This window comes from Lampetra fluviatilis, chromosome 48 (assembly GCF_964198595.1).
Source record: "Lampetra fluviatilis chromosome 48, kcLamFluv1.1, whole genome shotgun sequence".
NCBI lineage: Eukaryota > Metazoa > Chordata > Hyperoartia > Petromyzontiformes > Petromyzontidae > Lampetra > Lampetra fluviatilis.
This window is the reverse complement of record NC_136322.1, coordinates 5,840,424-5,865,337: the sequence shown is the minus strand read 5'-3', so window position 1 is coordinate 5,865,337 and position 24,914 is coordinate 5,840,424. Positions and strand designations below refer to the sequence as shown.

At 48.5% G+C, this 24,914-nt stretch overlaps 2 protein-coding genes across 2 annotated transcripts in view; both read right to left on the bottom strand.

Moving 5' to 3' along the window:
- LOC144948138 (uncharacterized) overlaps nt 1-9,383 on the bottom strand; it is a 62,939-nt gene extending 53,556 nt beyond the window's left edge. Inside the window, exons 1-5 of the mRNA XM_078877567.1 lie at nt 9,140-9,383; nt 8,676-8,768; nt 7,961-8,539; nt 5,641-5,901; nt 3,428-3,694 (exon numbers count right to left, since the gene is read on the bottom strand). Coding sequence (XP_078733693.1) covers nt 3,428-3,694; nt 5,641-5,901; nt 7,961-8,539; nt 8,676-8,768; nt 9,140-9,383 — 1,444 coding nt within the window. The remainder of the gene's footprint in view (nt 1-3,427; nt 3,695-5,640; nt 5,902-7,960; nt 8,540-8,675; nt 8,769-9,139) is intronic.
- An 854-nt stretch (nt 9,384-10,237) lies between these two features.
- The window catches only part of LOC144948137 (receptor-type tyrosine-protein phosphatase beta-like), a 34,498-nt gene continuing 19,821 nt past the window's right edge, over nt 10,238-24,914 (bottom strand). The window contains exons 2-8 of the mRNA XM_078877566.1: nt 23,172-23,205; nt 19,521-19,769; nt 17,360-17,614; nt 13,158-13,424; nt 12,070-12,330; nt 11,234-11,506; nt 10,238-10,392 (exon numbers count right to left, since the gene is read on the bottom strand). Coding sequence (XP_078733692.1) covers nt 10,238-10,392; nt 11,234-11,506; nt 12,070-12,330; nt 13,158-13,424; nt 17,360-17,614; nt 19,521-19,769; nt 23,172-23,205 — 1,494 coding nt within the window. The remainder of the gene's footprint in view (nt 10,393-11,233; nt 11,507-12,069; nt 12,331-13,157; nt 13,425-17,359; nt 17,615-19,520; nt 19,770-23,171; nt 23,206-24,914) is intronic.

Below are 24,914 nucleotides of genomic sequence, written 5' to 3'. Positions count from 1 at the left end.
TCACCACTCACTCTCACTATTCACCATCACCACCACCACTCACCCTCACCACTCACCCTCACACACTCACCATTCACCCTCACCACTCACTCTCACTACCCACCCTCACCACTCACACTCACCACTCACACTCACCACCTCACCACTCACCCCTCTCCCTCACCACTCACCACTCAACATCACTGCTCACGCTCACCACTCACCCTCACCACTCACCCCTCTCCCTCACCACTCACCCTCACCACTCACCCTTCTCCCACATCACTCACGCTCATCATTCACCCTCACCACTCACCCCTCTCCCTCACCACTCACCCTCACCACTCACCACTCACCCCTCTCCCTCACCACTCACCACTCACCCCTCTCCCTCACCTTCACCACTCACCCCTCTCCCTCAACACTCACCCCTCTCCCTCACCACTCACCCCTCTCTCTCACCACTCACGCTCACCCCTGTCCCTCACCACTCACCATCACCACTCACCCCTCTCACTAACCACTCACGCTCACCACTCACCCTCACCACTCACCCTCACCACTCACCCCTCTCCCTCACCACTCACCATCACCACTCACCCCTCTCCCTAACCACTCACGCTCACCACACACCCTCACCAATCATCCTCACTACTCACCACTCACCCTCACCACTCACCCTCACCACTCACCACTCACTCACACCACTCACGCTCACCACTCAACCACACCACTCACCACTCACCCCTTTCCCACACCCTCACTACTCACCACTCACCATCACCACTCACGCTCACAAATCACCCGCACCACTCACCACTCACCTTCACCACTCACCCTTCTCCCTCATCATTTACGCTCACCATTCACCCTCACCACTCACCCATCTCCCTCACCACTCACCCTTCTCCCTCACCACTCACGCTCACCACTCACCCTCACCACTCACCCACACCCCTCTCCCTCACCACCCACCATCACCACTCACTCCTCCCCCTAACCACTCACGCTCACCACTCACCCTCACCAATCATCCTCACTACTCACCACTCACCCTCCCCACTCACCACTGACTCTCACCACTCACGCTCACCACTCACCACTCACCCCTCTCCTTCACCACTCACCCTCACCACTCACCCCTCTCCGTCACCACTCACGCTCACCACTCACCCTCACCAATCATCGTCACTACTCAGTACTCACCCTCACCACTCACTCTCACCACTCACGCTCACCACTCACCCTCACCACTCACCACTCACCCCTCTCCGTCACCACTCACCCTCATCACTCACCCCTCTCACACACCACTCACCACCACCACTCTTTCTCACCCCTCTCCCTCACCACTCACCCTCACCACTCACCCTCACCACTCACCCTCACCACTCACCCTCACCACTCACCCTCACCAATCACCCTCACCGCTCATCAATCACCCTCACTACTCACTCTCACTACTCACCCTTCTCCCTCACCACTCACCCTAACCACTCACCCTTCTCCCTCACCACTCACGCTCACCCTCACCACTCACCCCTCACTAATCACCACTCACAACCGCCACTCGCCCTCACCACTCACCCTCACCAATCACCACTCTCCCTCACTGCTCACCCCTCACGCTCACCCTCACCACTCACCCCTCACTAATCACTACTCACCACTCACCCTCACCACTCACCACTCAATCTCACCACTCACGCTCACCCCTTTCCCTCACCACTCACCCCTCTCCCTCACCACTCACGCTCACCACTGACCCTCACCACTCACCCCCACCACTCACCCTCACCACTCACCCTCACCAATCATCCTCACTACTCACCACTCTTCCTCACCACTCACACTCACCCCTCTCCCTCACCACTCACCCTCACTACTCACCCTCACCACTCACCACTCAATCTCACCACTCACGCTCACCCCTTTCCCTCACCACTCACCCCTCTCCCTCACCACTCACGCTCACCACTGACCCTCACCACTCACCCCCACCACTCACCCTCACCACTCACCCTCACCAATCATCCTCACTACTCACCACTCTTCCTCACCACTCACACTCACCCCTCTCCCTCACCACTCACCCTCACTACTCACCCTCACCAATCATCCTCACTACTCACCACTCTGCCTCACCACTCACCCTCACCACTCACCCCTCTCTCTCACCACTCACCCTCACTGCTCACCCTCACCGCTCACCACTCACCCTCACCACTCACCCACACCACTCTTCCTCACCACACTTCCTCACCACTCTTCCTCACAACTCACCCTCACCACTCACCACTCTCGCTCACCACTCACCCTCACCACTCTCGCTCACCACTCACCCTCCCAACTCACCCTCACTACTCACTCTCACCATTCACCCTCACCACTCTCCCTCGGTTGTGAGTGGTGATTAGTGAGGGGTGAGTGGTGAGGGTGAGCGTGATTGGTGAGCGTGAGTGGTGAGGGTGAGTGGTGAGGGTGAGCAGTGAAGGTGAGTGGTGATTGGTGAGGTTGAGGGTGAGTGGTGAGGGTGAGTGGTGACGGAGAGGGGTGAGTGGTGAGGGTGAGTGGTTGTTATGAGGGTGAGTGGTGAGAGTGAGGGTGAGTGGCGGTTGTGAGTGGTGATTAGTGAGTGGTGAGGGTGAGCGTGAGTGGTGAGTAGTGAGGGTGAGTGGTGAGCGTGAGTTGTGAGTGGTGAGGGTGAGTGGTGAGGGTGAGTGGTGAGAAAGTGGTTAGTAGTTAGGATGAGTGGTGAGGGTGAGTAGTGAGGGTGAGTAGTGAGAGTTAGTGGAGAGTGGTGAGGGTGAGTGGTGATTGGTCAGTAGTGATTGGTGAGGATGAGTGGTGAGAAGTGAGGGTGAGGTTGAGTGGTGAGGGTGAGTGGTGTTGGTGAGTGGTGAGGGTTAGTGGTGAGGGTGATTAGTGAGGGTGAGTGGTGAGGGTGAGTGGAGAGGGAGAGGGTGAGTGGTGAGCGTGAGTGGTGAGGGTGAGTGGTGGTGGTGAGGGTGAGTGGTAAGCGTGAGTGGTGAGGGATAGGGTGAGTGGTAAGGGTGAGTGGTGAGCGTGAGTGGTGAGTATTGTCAAAGCCCACTGGGCTTTGACAATACCTTAGTATCTGTGTATATATGTAAGGTTATTAAGAAATATATTTTCCCCCGGGCAACGCCGGGTACTTCTGCTAGTTTAATATATTTCTATAAAGTATACGTAACTGTGTGGATCAATGCAATTAATTATAACGTATTTCTCTTTGGATTTAGAATTCATTTATTTTTTAAGTGGCTCAAAACAAATTATTTTTAAACGACATTGTGATTGTTTACAAATGTCTTCTAATAAAATTCCTAGATTCTATTTATGGTAAAGGCTGCTGCTCGTTAAAATGTGTTTCGTCTATGATGCTCACCCAAATGATTATCTGAATATGAACAATACATATACTTACAGGTTATATTCGTGACAATGTCTGATGGTTGGGAGTTGATGCCACTGTATACTGTTACAGAAGCGTTATAACTTCTAACAGGGACCAGATCAGTAAATGCTTGTGTTGTAACGGTGGAAGGCAAAATGAAGCTCTTCACTGCTGCTGCATTGTAGGTTTCATTTAAGTAGACCACGTAATAGTCCACGTCTGAAGTCGGAGCCACCCATGAGACTGTCATGGCTGTAGGACTGTTGACGATGACGGTAACATTGACTTGTGGAGGAACTGCAATGTCAAATAAACATGGTTAGGACAGATGAATTGCAAAGACTAATCCCGCATAATGCACGGGCATAATATGACTTTAAACCCCCCGCCCACCACCTACGCATTTCACAAGTAGTACTAATCGCATATCTGCATTTCCCATGAATATGATAAATTCCTCTTGCTATGCAAATTATTTTGTCAAGGCGCTCTCCCCCCTCCAACCCAGCTTAAATAGACGCTCCAAGCCTGGGGTGTGTCATTCAGACTGTCTTCTCGACAAACCTGTTCTTCACCTGAGGACGGCTGCTTGCGTTGTGGCCGAAACGTCGTGAGAATTATTTTATTATGTTTTTAATTTATTATTTCCATTCTACGTGACTTTACCGAAAGAACCAAGTAGACTACTTACATCATTAACTTAAGCCAATAAAGTGGCATGTAACACATTATATACAACGATCACCATATATTTTGTATATGCCCTCTTTCTTTTTTGATCCAACTATGTGGAGTGATTCGAAGACAAGGGTTGAAGGAGGAACCTTCTTTTTTAGTAACATTCATGGTCTCGCCTGTACACTCTCTACAGTCTCTTAGCCTAGCCTGTACACAACACTAGCCGTTGAACACTGACGGTGCTGACTGAGACAGCCACCAACTATCTGGCAGTACAACATTAGACAAAAGCAACGACGAGACGAGTTCACACCCAGAATCGGCAGCCTCGAGCTCCCGCTCTTGGCTACTTTTATCCTATCAGCGCGTTCTGGTGCTGCACTGACGACGCCTCCCTTCTCGAACCAACCAGCAGGTTTCAGGGGCCTTCAGATGCGGTCCTCCATGACCCTTGTTCCGGTTCCTCTGCCCTGCCAACACGCTGTGCTCCCGCTCACCGGCGTCTGTACTGTCTGTCCACTACAGTTGCTGCTGTCCACAAACCGGCGCTATTACACTACATATGTATTGATAAGAGAAGTACGAGTTTTTTGTTGCAACAAAATAAGAGTCCAGTATATGCCACACACCCCATCAAGGGTTGGGGGAGGTACAAAAATTATGTGGATTGAGGCCCTCAAAACTCCTGGGTCCATAGATGGGGAAGAGATTGGGCTCATTGACCTCCATACATGTGCACTACGAGAGGGAGTGTCGGTTATTATTAGATAGTGAGGGGAGAATAAGAGATCTGGGACGAAAGTAGGGGAATAATTAACATTAAAAGTGGACTTGTCCTCCTCAGCTGTCTGAGAGGGGGGAATGATGGTCATACCCCAAGCACCGCCTCGTCCCCCTGACCTCTCTGCATGCATACCCCACAAAAAGCTCCACGGGGGTGAGGACCGTCCAACTCTGAACTCTCACTCCTTACCCGTGCTTGTGACTAAATGTTCTGATCGCGCAAGGGCTAAGAGTTTTCCACGCCAGAGTTTGCATAAAGAAGGCCCATGATCCCTTCCAGTTTTCCAGAGTGGCCTACCCAGCCATAATGTCAAAAGTTTACAGTAATACGGACTAACATTTTGAAACACCGTTTAGTTTCAGGCCCCACAAGCCTGTTTCAAACGAGGTGCTGGGCTTTCTAATGAGGACATTGTTAAAGAGGTCTGTTTAATCCCAGCAGAGCCTCTGAGCTTTTGTCGCTATTATCGGAGGTCAGGTGAGGAGACACGACCTCATCACTGCGGTATGTATATGTGCTGAACTTCTTTTGCACCATACGTAGCCAATGGTGTTAAATCGGTTGGCTACGTTGGTCACGTGAATGTGACCAACGTGTGACTCGTGCATGCATCTATTTAAAATGCCGAAACAATGGCAGCATTGCACGGTGTAAGGCTTTAAATACCAAATTAAGTAATACAATGTGTAAGATACACAATGCATTTACATATAGTGATATAATAGCACGCAGATTACTGTCTATTAATATTGTCTGAGAAGATGACCGCATTGGTACTTACAAGTTCTGACGATGACCATATATGACCAAGATGAGAAGGACCCATTGGAACCCTCCACATACACGGAGTACTTCCTTCCAGGAACCAGTCCAGTAAATGTTGCCATGGTTGGGTAAATCGGGGATATTGTAACCAAGTTTCCACTCACAGTCTCTGTCAAGTTGGCCAAGTAGGAGAACGAGTATGGGAGAGAAGTCGTCATTGACAATGTCATGGTCGTGGTAGTCTTGCTAGTGATGGTTAAAACGATGTAACTTGGCACTGAAATGACAACATGCAAGCACGACATTTTAAGGATGTAATGTTTCAGGTGGTTTACAATGATTAAAGCTAATAATGAAAAAGGTCCATTGAAGACATAACAAACTCATTGTGTAAGTGGTGAAGACAGGTGAACATATTTTGATATTCTAATCGTTTTGTTATGGAATTGTATTATAAACTAACTTTTGCTATTTCTACGGATTAAATTTGATCAATTGCAACATTTCTCAGTTTGAATGCAAACAATTTGTAAGAAATTACTTTGTTTAAAAAAAATCTTCTACAATTTATCTATTTTGTTCCAAATGTATTTCATGAACAATTCATATCTTTTCCATCAGGGCCTAATGGGTTAAATTCTTCAAGTTCGTTTCAATCACTATATAACAGAAGATTAACATATATATTATTCCACGACTGAGCTATTCTTTTAAATATATTTAAATAAAACATGAAACAGCTTGTTGAGTAGGGCAGTCCAGACATCCTTCTCCCTGCTGCCGCGACCCTCAACAGGACAAGCGGATTGACAAATTAATGAATGAACAAACATGTAGTAAATATATCCTATGATGCATATTACAGGTTTTTGGATTAGATGGTGTAAATATGAATGTGTCGTTAAACTCGCCACCATACAGAAAATTTGGGTTATGGATCGTTCTCAGGAACCTAACCCTTCTGTAACCAGGGGACTGGCTGTACTAGTGTTGAGAGGTCCCAGACGACTCGGAGACGAAGGTTAAGGTTAAGGGCTTGCGCTGTAGGTTTATTAGAGTTAACTCCAAGAACACAAAGGGGTGAACAACTTTCCAGGGGTTAGGGGTCCCGGGCTAGGTCCCACTGGTTCCCATCACAGCCGGCTGCCCCCTGCTGCCTCATCTGCACCGAACCGTGGGTTCAGCCAACACGGCCGACCAAGGACCACAGCCACCTCCAGCCCTGGCTCAGTGCTATTTTCTCTTCCTATCCCCTTGCCCCTGGTCCCCCGTTCCATCCTACTCGGACCCTGGACTTCAGGTACGACCCTGCTTACGTCACAGGCTCCGCTTTAAGTACCCTTGCGGGACATGACATCATCCCACCCCCAGGCGCGTGTTTCTTGTCGACATGCCGAGCGGAAATGCTATTTTTCTGCCGGGCTAAAGCGGTGGAATTAAGTCGAATAGGGGCCGAGTTGCCCATATCTATGTGGTGTTCCAAAAGAGTAGTGTGTCCCAGATCAAATTTACTTTGGCTAAACACATCGGTGAACCTCTCGATGAGTTCGCGGAGTCACTAACGTTCCTCGGGGAACAACGAGGCATTCTCGTTGCACAACGTGGCGATCCATGATGCGTCAGAGCCACGCGCATCACGCCCGCCACGACCTCTCCATCCAGGGCATCGCTCTTGGGTGGAAAAGCCGGGGGCGCATACGCCAGGACGGCGCTGACCGGGACTTTGACCGGCGCTGGCCCTGAATTGAGGACTTGCAAAAAAAGGTCCTGGCCCCCCCGACACGGCTGTCAAGGCGCCCACTAATCCCTCCATCCTTGAAAAGTAACTCGACGGGGACAGGAGAATACCCGTCTCCGTGGAGCCCACTTTGAGCAGTTTGAGCAACCTAAGGGGTAGCAGGATTTGTGAGGCCGGCGACACGATCATTGCTGCTTTATTCAGGGTCTGCACGCTGGCGACCAAGGGAGACAGGATGGCAGGCGATTGCAGGAAATTCAACTGCCTCCCCGATGGCATTTCCACACAGCCCTCATCAACAAGAATTTGAATGGGCATTCTAGACAAGAAGTTGGTCCCCAAGAGGCATGGGACTGCCAAGGTCTTGGAGACCAAAATAGGCCCGGCCAACTCAATCTCGTCAACCCGAACCGATGCTATGATGTGACCCAAAATGCCCTAACTGCCACCATTCGCCACGGCACAAGCACGGGTGATGCGTCGCGACTCGCCTGGGGCCCGAGGCCCGATGCTGATGAGGGACCGGGAGGGGCCGGAGACGGCTGGTTGAAGGCTCCCAGGGCATTCTAGCAGCTCCGCTCAATGTGGCCCTGCTGACCACAGTGGAAGCAGGCCACAGTGGCAGCGTCCTGCTGATGGGAAGGACCCGGCCGCCCCAGCTGCTCCGGACGGCGACCACCCGCCCACCACCCGCGACGATCAGGCATTGCCAGGGCTGCGAGGGTGTCCTCTCCCTGAGAGACGGCTCCCCCCTTTGGTGCTGGGACCCCTGCGCACGCCGCCATCCGGAGCTGATGGCAGAGGGAGAGGTGCACCTGAATGTTCTCAGCCACTGCCAAGGACGTGATCTGGTGATCGTTGTTGATCGACAAGGCGATCCCCAGCTCACGTGCCAGGTCAAGGAGCCTTTCCAGGGCTAACGAGTCCAGTTCCCTGCCCTCCAGGTCAGGGTATGTGGCCTGCGCCAGGGCCAGGAGCGAACAGCAGAAGGCCAATGGCAGTTCCCCCTCCTTCCGCCGCCGTAGCGAGAACTTCAGCTGCGCACTGGATGGCGGCTCGAAGACGTTGCCCATCTGTATGTATGGCGCTGGAAGCGTAGCCTTATCGGTCGGTGGGATTGACTTGAAGGCCTCCAGATCCCTCTCGTCCAGCAGGTCGGAAGGGCCCGCAATGCCTCCTCCATTGGCCAGCCAACCAACATGTACACCGCGTCGAACCGGTCCTGGAAGGCTAACCAGTCACCCCCAACGAATGGCGCAATGTGGGGCATCCGGTGCAGCCCATGGCCGCGTGGAACGGCAAGGTGTGGAAACCCCACGGCCCCTTGCGGGCCACCCCGCAGGCGTGGCATGGCGCGGCGGCGTTGTGGTTCCGACGGGCCACGCCGGAGACGCGGCGAGGGGCGGCTGCATTGCGGCACCCATGGGACACACCGGAGACGCGAACAGAGGTGGCTGCATTGTGGCCCCCGTAGGCCACACTGGAGACGCGCCGAGGTGCGGTGGCATTGCGGCCCCCATGGGCCACACCGTAAATGTGGCGAGGTGAAGAGGCGCAGCAGTGCCCACGACCCACCTTACAGATGTGTCAGCATGTGTCAGCGTGCGCAGCTATGGCGGACCCCGCGACCACTCCCGCCGGCACGGCGAGGTGCGGAGACGCGGCTGGGGCAGTGGCAACCTCCGGCGATGCGGCGAAAGGCGGCGGTGTTGTGGCCCCCATGGGCCACGCCGTAGATGCGGCGAGGTGAGGAAGCGCAGCATCCCCCGTGAACCACCTTGCAGATACGAAGCCGTGGTGGCGCCCGCGGCCCACCCCGCAGGCACGGCGAGGTGTGAGGCCGCGGCATCGCCGGCGGCCAGTCCAATGCCCGTAGCAATGGGCAGAGCCGATGCGGCATCAGCAGCCCATCCCGGCGATGCGGCGAGGTGCGGAGCCACGGCGGCGGTGTAGTGAGCCATGACGGTGGCCGAGGCCCACTCCATGTGCGCGGCGAGTTGCGGAGCCACAGCGGCATCCATGGCAAAGCCCGCAAGCACGGCGAGGTACAGGGCCACGACGAAACCAGTGGCAAGGCTCGCCGGCACGGTGAGGTGCGGAGCCGTGGCAGCACCCGCGACAGCAGCTGTGGCTACCTACGGCGGCGTGGCGAGGTGCAGAACCGCGGCTGCGATGTACGAAGCCGCGGAGGCATCCATGGCCCACCCCCCATGTGCGGCGAGGCACGGAGCCGCGGCAGCACCTGCGGCAAAGCCCGCAAGCACGGCGGGGTTCAGGGCCGTGACGGCACCCTTGGCAGCAGCAGCGGCCACCGCCGGCGGCGCGGCTGTGTACGGAGCCGCAGCGGTGGTGAACGGAGCCATAGCGGCGTCTGCGACACGGCCCGCAGGCACGGTGAGGTGCGGGGACGTGATGGCACCCGTGGTCAAGCTCGCTGGCATGGCGAGGTGCGGAGCCGCGGCGGCACTCGCAGCCACTCCCGCATCCACGGCGACAGATGGAGCCGCGGCATCAGCAGCGGCCCACCCCGGCGGCGTGGTCCGGTCCATATACGCGGCCTAACCTGGGGCCCCCCCGGCGGGCGCAGTGTGGAGTGGAACTACAGCGTCACCGGCGGCCCCCCTCACAGGCGCGGTGTGAAGAGGGACCGTGTCTGTGCCCGTGGTGGAGAGCTGTGTCGCGGCTGGTACGGTGCCGACTTTGGACGTCGCAGCAACAATGACCCCCGCTTGTGTCGTCGCAGCGGAAATGGCGACCATCTCCCATGGCGCACCCGTCGGAAAAATGGCGCCAGATTCGAAAGTAGTGGGTAGTGGAATGACGCTCCCACCTCGGAAATAGTGGCAGAGAGCTGCATCATCGCCTGGAGGAGCAGCTACAGCTGCCCCCCGACGGCGCCCTCTCCCTCCGGCGGCGGCACACTGGCACCCCCGACCGCCGTCTCCTCCCGCTCTGTCCGAGTCTCCTCCCCGGGGGCCGTCACCGGGGCCCCAGACTCCGCAGTCGCTGCTGGAGCCACCTCCACGCCGTCTTCGTTATCCGATCGTACCATTGATAGGTTATTGCGCCGCGCGGCCGATTTTGACATGACCTTGACAGCGCAGGCACTCTGACACCAGTTGTTGTTTCCAGACGACTCAGAGACGATGGTTAAGATTAAGGGCTTCCGCCGTAGGTTTATTAGAGTTAACTCCAAGATCACAAAAGGGTGAACAACTTCCCAGGGGTTAAGGGTCCCGGGCTAGGTCCCACTGGTTCCCGTCACAGCCGGCTGCCCCGTGCTGCCTCTTCTGCGCCGGCCGTGGTTTCAGCCAACACGGCCGACCGAGGAGCAGAGCCACCTCCAGCCCTGGCGCTGTGCTATTTTCTCTTCCTATCTCCTTGCCCCTGGCCCCCCGTTCCAACCTACTCTGACCCTAGACTCCAGCTACGACCCCGCTTACGTCACGGGCTCGGCTTTAAGTACACTTGTGGGACATGACATCATCCCGCCCAAAGGCGCGCATGACGTTACTTCCCTTGACGTCATCGCCCACGGAGGCGGGCGTGACGATACGCCCGCAACTTGTCCTCTACACTAGTAACGAATTTACATGTTTGTTTAAGTGATAAACCTTAATAATTATCTGTCGGGTGGTGGCGGGTTGAACGACATTCTATTTACACAATATCACTCAAAACTTATGTTATGGATATTGGTCGTCAAAGTTTAAGTGTTAAAATGTCCTACTTTGTTCGTAATTAGGTAGTTTAAAAGTACATTATTGGATACAATTCATGCTGAAATAAAACTTCATACCTGTTCGAAATTGCTTAACATGGCAGGTCTATAATGTAATTACAATGAATGTACAATCCGGCAAGAACTCACAGGTCATTCTGGTAATGATGGTGGATGGTTGGTAGTAGATGCCACTGTACGCCGTTACAGAAGCATCATAACTTCTATCAGGAATCAGATCGGTAAATTCTTTTGTTGTAATGGTGGAGGACAAAATGACGCTCTTCATTGCTGTTGCGTTGTACGTTTCACTTAAGTAGACCACATAGTAGTCAACGTCTGAAATAGGAGCCACCCATGAGACCGTCATGGCTGTAGGACTAGGGCTGCTAAAGCTGATGGTGACATCGACTTTTGGAGGCACTGCAACAGCAAATAACAACGTTTGACAAGACTCGGTTCAAGTGCGTGCGTGTATATCGTTAACTAAAGTTACTAAAGTAACGTGCAACACGTCAGATACAATACCGTATTTCCAATTTGTGATATGGATAAAATATCAGTTAAATAAGGGAGGAGCCGGAGAAATGGAGATGATGTTGCTGCTGCAGGGAGGAGAACTGACGTTTCTTGGGGCTACAGAGAATGAATTTACATTTAATTGAAAAATTGCACTGGACTCAAGTATGTATTTTGAACTTCTTTCGCATCGTACGCAGCCAACTGGGCTAATCGGAGGTGTGGAGGAAGGACAACAATCAAAATACCAAAAGCCATTCTAAAGAAATCAGTTCATCAATCTGGCTGATTTTAAAGTGCATAGCTCCAGTGGCTTCCTAATATCCGAATGACGAGCATTCCAGACGGCTGCAGAAGCGCATCGGAATGTGCTGTGCAATGTGGTGGACCTCATTTAACAATCAGCCAAAAGCCACCGCTGTGTCGATGACTAGAGTTTGTGTGATGGTTTAGTTGTAGTTACTTACAGGTTCTACTCATGACTACATCTGATAGCTGGGACAGATCCGCGCTGTGAGCCTCTATGGAGACAGAGTAATTCCTCCCAGGAACCAGTTCATTGAACGTTGTTGGTCTGGAAGTTACATTATTGGTTTTGACTAAGGTTCCGTTTGCAGTCTCTCTCAAGTAGACCAGGAAGTAGTCCACGTCAGAGGCAAGGGTTGCCCACGACACCGTCATATTCGTCATGGTATTGGCAGTGATGGACAAAGTAGGTTTGGGGGGCACTGTGAAACGGTGACAGGCGTGGTTTACATTAATAACTTCAGCAGCAACGGAAGATGTGACGTTTTCATCCTACATTTTTTTCTCACACCACTGGATAGACTGAGGACAGGAGTGGTGGGAGAGGGGGGTTAAAGACACCTGCCCATTGTTTAACTGCTGCCATTTAAGATGGAATTGAACTGGTGACCTCTGGATTGTTAAGTCTCGTGGACTAAAGTATTACACCATGGCAGCACCCATGTCAAAATGTGGCCCCCTGTCACTGTTTTTATATTATTGTCCACGAACAAAAAAACTCCTGTTAGCCACTTCTGCACCCATATTAATAATAGTACAGCCTGTTCTCCTCAAACGCGGTGGTATTTTCGTTCTTGAAGAATAGCGCGTTAAGAAAAAATCGCGTTAATAAATAATATATAATATGGGGGGTAAAAATCAGTCAACTATAACATTTGAGATGCATGCGCAGCCCTAACAAAGACTTTGTTGCATGGTGAGCATCTATAAATATCTAGCATCATCCCAATGCCTTGTGCAATGCTACGCCGAGGCAGCCGTACGACCCATTATTTCTACTCACACGTGATGTATATCCGTTAACTCTATCGCGTTATATTCAATTCGCATCCACGTTATTAAAAACAAGTGTTCCCTAATACATTCATCCCGTTATATGCAATTCGCGTCATGAAAACAATCTGCGGCATTATAGAAGACTATTCCCTCTGCATCACCTTCCCTCCCAGTCTATATAATCCCGTGTATATCTATTTATGGATGATTACGGGGCAGGCATCATGATGGCGATGACTTGAGACATACTTACATGTTCTCTCCGTGAAAGTGACTGATATAGTATTTGTTGCCGGGATGTAGATTGTCACGAAAATAAAATAATTCCTTCCAGGCACCAGACCAGTAAATGTAACGCTCTGTGGTAATGTTGTCCTGGTCTGAGATTGGATATTTGGTCCGTCTTGACGCTCTTTTAAGGAGGCGATATAGTAGAACAGGTCAACAGAGGACATGTTCCATGACACTGTTATGGTGGTCGCATTCTTGGCAATGGTGCTGACATTGACATTGGCTGGCACTGTGAAAAAAAAATTGCAGGTTTTGATGACAAATTGTTACACCAACATTTTCCCTTTGACCATACCTCACAACGCTGGTCAGTGCGAGTCAGTGAATACTGGAGGGTGGGGGTGCATAGAAGTACAGTGATCCCTTGCTTAATGCACTGGATGCATCCCTGAAGAGTGCTGCGTTAAACTAAAGCCACGTCAAGTGAAGAATTATCGTTTAAATAATCACATTTACACTGTAAAATAATCAACTTGCAGGCCATCCCATGGGGGAACAAGTGATGGCATGACGCCACGCAACCATATCGTTCTGCGTACTATATCACTGCACTGTATGACTTATGGCGCAGCTCAGAAAGTAGTTCATCGTCGACCGCTCGGGAACTGGTTTACAACGGCGCGCATTCCGTGTTTTCAGAGTGTACATTCCACGTTATAACAGCGTGTGTTCTGCTTTACAATGGTGCGCGATTCACGTTACAATGGCGCACGTTCTGCGTTATAACGGTATGCGTTCCGCGTTATAATTGTGCACGTTCTGCTTTACAATGGCGTATGTTCCGCTTTACAATGGTGTGCGTTCTGCATTATAATAACGATGCAAATTCCACGTTATAATAATGGCACGTGTTCTGCGTTATGACGCACGTTCCGCATTATAATAATGGTGCACGTTCTATGTTATAATAATGGTGCGCGTTCTAATAATGGTGCACGTTCCGCGTTATAATAACGGCGCACGTTCCGCTTTACAACAGTGCACATTCCGCGTTTCAACGGCGCACGTTCCGCATTATAGCGGCGCGCTTTCCATGTTATAAAAATGGTGTGCATTTTGCGTTATAACAATGGTGTGCGTTATAATAATGAACATTCCGCTTTATAACGGCGTATGTTTTGCTTTATAATAACTGTGCACATTCCACGTTATAATAATGGCGCAAGATCCGCATTATAATAACTGTGCACATTCCACGTTATAATAATGGCGCAAGATCCGCATTATAATAACGGTGCACATTCCACATTATAATGGTTCACATTCCGCATTACAATGGCGCACGATCCGCGTCATAATACCGGTGCACCTTCCACATTATAATAACGGCATACATTCCATGTTCTAATAACGATGCATGTTCCGTGTTATAATAACGGCACATATTCCAGGTTATAATAACGGCGTGCGTTCTGCGTTATAATAACGGCGCACATCCGCGTTGTGTGACAACACATGTTAAGCAAGAACTTACTGTACAGTACAACAATCGTTTGCTGCACTGCAAACCCGTTGCAAAGGACATTTAAATAATCAACCCATACAATATCCATTAAACATAATGATCGTCATAATAATAACGAAATGTGTCGGACCTCGCATACAGTATGTGTTGAGGCAGCATAACGAAGGGCATTTGAGGTAAAAACTCGGTGAGCAAGTGATTGCAGAACAAATACGATGTGTAAAAACAACAGACGGAGCTTGCGACTGCTCTTTCTGTTTTTAGTTATGCTGTTGTACACTACAATACAATTGCAATTTATATAGCATCTAGATGCAACCGCATCTGCAAATGCTTCACTTGGAAAAACATTGTTTTAGCTCCGTGCTTGTGAAAACAAAGAGGGCTTTAAGTCTTGACTTGAACAAGGAAAGCAGCTCTCAACGCGTTAGGAGTTTCAAGGGAGAGAGACAATTCCAGACATTCGAGAGCAGAAGCGACCTCCACCGTGGAAATGAAGGTTGATGACTGTGGGCTTTGTAAGATGAAGGCCTTCATTGCTGGGGTGGTGAAAACGTCCCAAAAAGTTATAGTGAGATGTGAGAAGAGAGGAATGGAGGTACAAGAGCATGAAACCGTGTTTAAAAAAAGCAATCATTGCAATCTTAAAAGTGGATCTGAGATCTGACAGGAAGCCAGTAGAGTGAAAGTCGGAGTGCTGGTGTGATATGACGTTTTTTTTTATGTACGGGTGAGGAAGCTTTGCAGGGGCATTCTAAATCCATCAGCAACCGTCAAATAAGATACAATGTGGAGACCGCAAACGAGTGAATTGCAGTCGTCCTGGCGAACATCAATAATAATTGCGTGCATGGATCAAGGTCTCAGAAGCTGGTGGAGTAAGACGATGCCGTTTTGCCGTCGATGTTGTGCAGGTGCAGAGGTAGGAGCGGTCCTACAGAGCAGCGATAGTAGTTGTAATGGTAAGCGCTACGTTGCGCTTCGAGTCCGGAGACTCAAGTTGGATTCCCGCTTACGGCCACCAACACTATGACGAATATCTGAACCGGTCCCGGGCCTCCCGTAGGTCGACTCAAATGGATGTAAAAACATCGCCACGAGGGAGGCAAAGGAGGTATGGTGCTGGCCACCCGCCTGCTTCGTGTGCCACAGTGCCGGGCTACATAGGTGCTGCTATTCTCTTGACAGCACTTTCTCCAACAGTCTGACAATACTACAGAGAGGATCCTTGGGTCTTTGAGGTCGTACAGACCTGGGAAATGCGGTGCATGAATGAATGCTCAGGATGTAGAAGAACTTCCAACGTTGTTGCACCCTTGTTTTTCCCAACGTACAGCAAGTCCCCCGCTTCACGCGGGGGGTTGCGTTCCCGACATTTGCTTTGAGCTAGGAGTAATTTTCCCACAAGGAAAAACGGTGGTGAAGGTGGGCGAGGGGGGGTGCCAGTCCAGCCCCGTAAATTATGCTTGTATTAATTTGACAGTACGCGATTTTTACATTTCATTTTAAATGTGTTGTGTTAATATGAATACGCTTTGTGTGACAGTTGCTTATTTAAATATAGAGTGTGTGAGAGAGAGATATATCTTGACTTAAAGCTTTCGTGACTGCAGGAATTAATATTGTTTTGCTCTTTCGGTAAAGTCACGAAGATAGGTTCAAAGAAAATAACAGATGACGACCGCTTGTGTTGCGATCGAAACGTCGTAGTTTTTTTGTTATTTTTTGCTATTTTCTTTTAACTTACCGAAAGACCCAAAGAATATAGACAAAGAGATGGCGAGTGAAAAAGACAATGGAGTGAAATGATGCTTCGCATGCAAATGATGCCAAGACAATGACTGAGGAGGAAGAGGAAGGCACGTTCTGTACCACGTCGTGTTCATATATAAGTAAATATTTGTTTATATATATATATTTGGACGTATTGGCGGCACACCATTTGCAGCGTAATACACCGGTCCTTATAAAACAGTCCTGACGATGTCATTATTGTCAGAGCGTGTTTGTTTGCATGTTCGCCACAAGTACGTGTGCGTAATGCAGACTTCATTCCTTGCAAAAGCTATAATCTATCTGGTGTTTGAACATCTTAACTCCTCCTGTTTCATTCTTATAAAGCGTAAAACCTATTCTTATTTTTCATAGTTCCGACGATGTTGCTGTTTCCCCTTGAGTGAGCTGCAGGACTCTCCATCAGAAGTTGCACTCAGATTCAGCAGCCGCGTCCCCCATTCCGAACGTGCAGTGGTGATACCACGAGTCGTAATCTTTTGATGACACCATCCGCCAAATAAATTATTCCGAAAATTAATCGAGGAACCATCCGACCAAGTCTCTAAGGGCACGAAGAGTCCAGTCTTGCCTTTTTGGAGCACGGAGCAGTCGATTGTCATCAGGCTGGGCGCTGCTATATGGCAACCGACTTCGAAGCTTCCTGTTCAGCCCTGCTCACTTAATGTTCTGTCTTCCCACCGCTTTGGCATCGCGAGAAGTGATTTTGACACACCACCACGACCGGCGGTTTGCGAATCGCGGGAAATTAAATAATAATTGCCAAAAACGTGCTTATGTTACATACCGTGCACCGCCAGTGTACAGCCAATACGTTCATGTAAACAGAAATGATTGTTACACGTCCTCAAGCCCTTGCTCATGACATTGGGATGACATTGAATTGCAGATTTGAAAATACTTACAGGTTCTATCCATGACCAAATCAGATCGTTGGAAGCAATAAAGATTTCTCGTCTCCACATATGCATAGTAGTTTGTGTCAGGAATCAGATTGGTGAATGTGATGCTACCCGGAGACTGCACAGACGAGGACTGGGTTATGTTGTTATCGTCTTCCAAGCGAGCATAGTAGTACAAACTGGAGGAAGAAACCTCCCACGAGAAGCTCATGCTTGTCATTGTCTTGTCAGTGATGGTCACATTGGCTTTGGGTGGCACTGAGAAACAGCATTAGAAAGTGGATTAATAACATCAGCAACATGTTCACTGTTTTTCAACATATAGCATTATTCGGTACATTTCGATTTCCCAGTTTACATTTCGTTTCGCTTTGAAGTGCATTCATGTCTTTTTTGTTTTCGTTAACACGTTCTTACAATCGATTTCGTAAAGATATTTATTGGCCATGTATCGTGGTTCTGTACGTCACATTTCAGGGTGGTTCTGCAAAACGACCAGTGGGGAATAGCAAATGCATTTAGGGTGCAACAGAGTAAATCAAATCACTGAGAGTCCTCAACTTCGATTGGTCAACACTTGGAACAAAAGCAAAAAAATAAAGTGTTACATTGCCCTTTGCTTTATTTATCACGTGAATGTTTCTGGAACGTTGCTAGGCTGCATGATGTCATGTGTCATGAGAATTGATGTCAGATACATATTTTTGTACAGTACATCCATATTAAAGCCAGTTTATCTTAGGGGACAAGGAAGTTCAATTTAATGTCTCTGTAGTTGTTACAGTCTGTGTAGTCCTCCATATTAAAGCGGGGGGCTATCAGGACGGCGATCCAATCCTGTGGAACCCGTCCAGATGTCCAGAGTGTTGTAATGATGTCATATAGGGCAGTCTGCACACAAACGCCACCTTTCCTCAGCAGTTAGCTGAGGAAAGGTGGATCGCCTTCTGTACGTCCTCAACAGATGGCACCTCAGCCAGCCGTTCACAGGTTGTGACTACTACTTCCAATATTTGAGGCACGGTAGTCCCAGTAGGGTCATATCCACTTTCCCCGATTATGTTTTCTTGTTTGAGGGATTTCCCATCCCCCAACACCTCACAACATGGTCAGAAAACCTATAAATTTGTTCCTAGGGTCGGAGATGTCATCACAATTTGTTCCCCATATTACAAACTACTGGTTTGTAATATTTTCTTAAAGAAAACTAGTACCCCACGTGCCGCTTTTGGACATGACCCCTCCCTTTCCTCCAGCTAGCCAGGCAGCTAGCCACCAAACCTTTTATAATATATCATAGTATTATATGATGGTACGAATGATATGGGAGTAATGCAAATGTGCGTACACGTTTGCACAGACACGTCTAACAGCAGGGCCCCGGCCGTATGGTGTTCAGACAGCTGTGTATGCGTTTGTGGCGGTAGTGTACCGCAGGGGTCCCCAACCTCGGGTCGCGGACCGGTAGTTGTCCGCGGCCTGTTAGGAACCGGGCCGCACAGCAGGAGGTGAGTAGTGGGCGAGCGAGCGAAGCTTCATCTATATTTACAGCCGCTCCCCATCACTCACATTATCGTCTGAGCTCCGCCTCCCGACAGATCAGCGGCAGCATTAGATTCTCATAGGAGCGCGAACCCTACTGTAAACTACATGCGAGGGATCTAGGTTGCACGCTCCTTATGAGAAGTCAGAATCCGACACTTATACTGGTAGGAACCACCTGGTTCCACCAGCCTACATGGGATTATTGTGTCCGTCCGTCGTGCAGGGAGGGGCTTGGTGGGCAGGGAGAGGCTGGGTGGGGAGGGGAGGGGAGGGTGGGGAGGGGCCGGGTGGGGAGGGTGGAGCTGGGTGGGTCGGGAGGGGCTGGTTGGGGAGCGGTTCTACCCACTTTCACCTGCCTGGTGGTGTTACTCGATGACGATGGGAGGACTTCAAAGGGCCACTCGATTACCAAATGCAATTGAGGGGAATTTTTTAAATTTATAAATATCAACCGGCACATCCTTTTTACGTAACCATCTGTATGTCCCCCACCCCCACCCTGCCAGCTAGCCAGCCAGGAAGGAAGCCAGCCATCCAGCCCGAAAAACTTTTTTTTACAGATTGTGATAAGGAAATCAAAACTCAATATTGCAGTGCCATCTCGCAGCAGGTCACTCACATGTGCTGTCGTACACGGTGGAAGAGACGTTGCTTCCGCCAGTGCAGTTGACAGTTATGCTGATGTTGTAGTATCTGTTAGGCACCAGCCCCGTGAATGTGAAGTTGGAGGCACTCCCATAGACAGTGAAGGACGAGAATGTGAGTATGATTCGGTCGGTTAATTCTAAGACGTAGCTGGTGGCGTCCACGCCGTCCTCCGTCCACGTGACTGTGATCGTTGTTTCACTCCTCGCAATCACCTGCACTCCTTCAGTTATAATGAATGCACAAGTATCTTAATAAACAAAGCAATAACAATGGCAAATAACAGTCTTTTGTCAGTCCTCTGCTGCTTAAAGGCCACCACCCCTGTGTCACAGACATCTGAAAAATAATTTCATAGCTCAATGGATTCCTCCAGTATAAATACATATTCTGATGATTCTGGATTGGTGAAAGGGTCGGAGATAGAGCTTGGAGGGGGAAGGTTTGGCAGAAACAGTTCAGCTATCACTGTCAAACGGATGATATTCATGGCCAGAAATATAAATCGGGTCACAGGGTTCATAGCGCAGTGCACTAACCACTGTGCCACCACTCCCCACATCCGTGTCTAATCGTTGTAAGATGAAAAAAACCGCACTATAACCCCGGGGCCGGCCCAAGAAACGCTGGTGGGACTACGTCGATTTGCTGGCCTGAGAACGCCTGGGAATTCCCCAGGAAGAGCTAGAGTATGTGCATAGTAGTGTATAGTAGTGTATAGGAGTGTATCGTAGTGCAGTGTATAGTAGTGTATAGTAATGCAGTATATAGTAGTGCTGAAGTATGTCGCCAGGGAAAGGGAAGTCTGGCCCGCTACTACTCAAGACGCTACCGCCACGACCCTCACCACGACAAGCGGACTGAGAAACGAACGAATGCACTGGAACCAATTTTTTACAAGTTCTGGCCATCTGTCGTCTCCAACGCTGTGTCCTCAGCCAGCAGTGGACGTCAGGGATTTGTCATTGATATATCGTTGCGTGAGTAAAATGTTGCGTCCATGAACCCTCCTCCAACCGACACGGCCAATTTAATGAAGTTGCCACGGTGCGTTGGAGAGCCAATGTCGCAATATTTCACTATTGGATATTGTTCGCCGATTCGCTGATAGTTACAGCCACCATCATTAGGCCGTTTACACAATTCCTGAAACTGCCTGATTATGCTGATTACATCAGCGAACCGGCAAAGCACCCACTCGTTTAAATGCTTATACAACATGCGACAAAAACATTTTTATGGGCCGCGTTGGGTGGTAGACGGCTTTTACGACACAAATTTGGTCACATAATTGCATAGCCCACTCTAAAAATATATGATGAATCGTATTGACTTGCGGAAACCAACGTGTTAGGTTAATACATTTCAACAATACGACGATCAGCATTGCATCAGTTGTCCACAAATATTTAATTAAATGTGCATCGTTTGTGTGATGCCATTGACATTTTCTTGGTTCTTTCGGAAAAATCACGTAGATAGAAAATAAAAATAATAAATTAAAAATAAATTGAAAATAATAAAAGCAAAAAACCACGACGTTTCGATCGCAACACAAGCGGTCTTCATCAGGCAGAGAGGAAAAAAACTTTGTGTTGCGATCGAAACGACGTGGGTTTTTTGCTATTATTATTCTCAATTTATTTTATTTTTTAATTTTTATTTTTATTTTCTATCTACGTGACTTTACCAAAATAACCAAGAATATGAATTCCTGCAGTCAAAAAAGTTTTAAGTCTAAATTTATGCCATTTATTGTTCAATTTCAGTTCGACGTCAGCCATGAGGAGTCTAACCTTTGATCTTTACAATCGATGAAGCAGATGTTGTCAGTTACACAATTGATAATCAAGTTAATCAATTATCACAAAACCGCGAACATTTTGCAAAGCACGAATAATAATAATAATACATATTCGTTTTGACATTAACTTTAAATGCTATGCACACCAATAGCGATAGAACAGTTTAACAAAGCAGATTAGACACTAATCTTGGACCTTACCTGAAACGATATCTCATGGTTTTCCACACCACGACAACCTTAGGACAACTCAATTTTTTCACGAAGGCAATGCTTCCTCCATCATAAATACAAGGAGTTCATTGAAAATGTTAAACTGCATCTCGCACCATTAAGGAATCGCTCGCGCTGTGTTCTTGTCTTCAGGTCTCCTTGTTTCTCTCTTGTGCTCATGTTCTTGTCTAGCTGCGTCTGGATCTCTCAGGGTCTCAGTGTCTCTTTATCTCTGTGTTTATCTCTGCGTGCCTCTGTCTCCCTTATTTGCCTCCGATTATTCCCATGTCTGCTGTTTTCATTCTTTGCCTGCCCTCTCTGTGTTCATCTCTCACCCATTATGTCGTTGTCCCTCTGCGTCTGTCTGTCTCGTTTACCCTATGCCTGTCTCTCTAGGCCTGTCTCAAAGGCGGCTGGGTACGGTGATAGCCTCATCACCGACCCCATCATGTGCCATTCCGGCCTTCATAGGCGCTGCTACTCGCTAACAGCACTTTCCCCAACAGTTTGTTAAGTTAATACGGGGAATCTTTGTTTCTGCGTCTGAGTGCCCATCTCCTTGCCTCTCTCATTGTCTCCATGTCAGTGGCGTATTAGCTACATCAGCTCAGGGGGTGCGGAAATCGATCAGGTGGGGCCCCAAATAGTGTGATTGTCTCTTCGCACGGTGGCACATAGAGGCTATTCGATATCGTAGCTCCTTTTGTCCTAACCACATCGTAATTACACTCACGTTGTCTCAAATATTTAACGCCGTAGGGGCGCTCCGTTTTTGCAAAATGCATTCACTGCAGCTCCGTAGTGCCTCTTTACAATATAATTGTCGCGTATCTAATGAAATAAATATCCCAGAAACGGAGTTCTAATGTGAAAGCATTTTCATGGAAATATATAGAAACCGCAATTGACATTGTTATCGAAAACAAATCTCATTGTGGTTGTCAAGAGGGCCCCAACTCATAGCTTTGGCTACCAGGGGGCCAAGGCGACCCCTGCCCCCCACGCTAGGCGCAATGGTGGCTAGGATATATTAACTTCCTCACCTGCTATTGTGAGGTCGTGGGTTTCATCCCGACCATGACGCCTGTATATTTGGAGTTTGAATTATCTTTTCTCGTGGGCGTGTGTATTTTTGAACCTGGTCCTCCGGTTTTTCCCTCCACATTTAGGATCAACATTAATGCATTTAGAGTATTTTGCTGCTGCTTTAAATTTACACGTTCAGCTATAATTTGTGATAGCCAGGTCACTTCTGAAAAAGAGCGATATAGCTCAATGGGCCTTACCTGGTAAATAACAAACAGTTTTTCGCTTATAGTTACGCTACTGCTCTGTGCGTGTCCTATCTGTTTGGCTAGCATATTGTCTGTGTTTGTGTTCTATCTCTTTGGCTCGTCTGTGTGTATGTTATCTGTTTGGCTCGCAACTTTTATCTGTGTGTGTGTCCTATCTGTTTGGCTAGCATCTTGTCTGAACGTGTCTCTGTATATCTCCATTTCTAGGATCCTCCTCCGCGTTTTCCCCAAAATGTATTTTGTTTCGCTGACCGTGAGCACAGGAAATGGCGAGGCTATGTTTTACAGGGCAATCAATGGTTGCAGGGCTTACCTGATATCTGACAACCATTTGCAACTCTTGCAACCTAGGGCAACAACAACAACCGCACAATTAAAATTTTGCATGCATCATTGTAACGTCAGCTTGTTAATCACGAATTTACTCACCAATACTGTCTTATTCATAATAACGTTTTTTTGGGGTAAGATCACGTAAGCATAAATGTGTCGTTAACCCGCCACCACCCAACACAGCCAATTAGTAAGGTTTGCCGCAAAAAGTTTGGCAAAAAATCACATCGATGCTGTAATCACCAACGAAATTTCACAGTACTCTAATTGTAAATGTTATGGATTTATCCTCCAACACACCAGTGTGCTTAAGTAGTAACTAATAGGCACGTTTTGCGTAAGTGTCAAACTTTACTAATTGGCTATGTCAAGCGGTGGGAGGTTAACGACGCATTTATACTTATGGGATCTCACCCAAAAAACATTGATTATGAACAATACTGTAATTTCCATCAGATTTATTGCCATTGTTTATCATCGGCACCATGCTACAACAATTAAGCATCTACACCATTGGAACCTCATTTGCCAGTAACAAAATGTGATAATTGTTTTTTTACCCGTTTATCTGGCAACAAAACTGACACCTTTTATTTTTATAAGGAGCCATGTTTGCATTGACCACAATACCTGCAGTCGGAATGCAAACAAATAACATAACTCTGATAATGTATGCACTGTCCTTGATTGGTCCACACCCGACTGCAGGTATTGTGGTCAAGGAAAACACGACTCCTTGTAAAAAAGGTGTCAGTTTTGTTGCCAGATAAAAGGGTAAAAAAACTATTATCAATTAAGCATCTAATTAGAACTTTGCTGACCAGTGCAACTCTTCGTGTCAGAGCAGCCAACGGCAACGGATACCACCGAGCTACTTCCGATATCTCTTCAAGCGATCTCTCTTTTACACAGCAGGGGGAAGCACTTTCACACCCGCCCTGCCACAGAGCACCATTTGTGATGGGAGCAGAGTACAATAAATCAGGTACGGACCTATTCTTTGGGTATTTCGGCAAAGTCACGTAGATAGGTTTCTTCCTGATGACGAACGCTTGTGTTGCAATCGAAACATCGTAGTTTTTTGTTATTTTTAGTTTTTTTCTTTGAACTTATCTACGTGACTTTACTGAAAGACCCAAAGAATTTGAATTCCTGCAGTCACGAAAGCTTTAAGTCAAGATATGGACCTGTCTGAGGCTGAATAATTTGGTTTATTGTGATCCTTCCAGATCTGGCTGCGGACTTTAAGGTCAGATTTTTTTTTCCAATTCTACAATACATTTTTGTTTCTCAAGGAATGTGCTTTTGTACTCGGAGGGCTAAAGTGGTTCTAAAAGTGGTGAGAGTTCAGTGGTAAGGTTATTACCATGAACAGTGTGGTGGTATTGTAGTGCAGTCGATGAAGCACCTCTCGGTTAGCACGGTTGGCTATGTACGGTGTGCAATAAGTTCACCATATATACCTAACAGAGAATTGAATGGGGCGGTCGTCGTTAAAAGTGAAATAAATGGTGCTGAGAGCGATATGAATCTGTGTTGCAAATCAGAATAAGAATATTTATGTGTACTGGACGAATCCGATGAAATCTAAAGCTCTTTTTCACAGATGTTGGGTGGTGAAGGGTTAAAGTAAAAACAAACTGGCGTTATATCTACATGGCGACCAATCTAAAACCCAAAATAAACTAATTATGACCTAATATTTCATCATGGAAGGCGTACG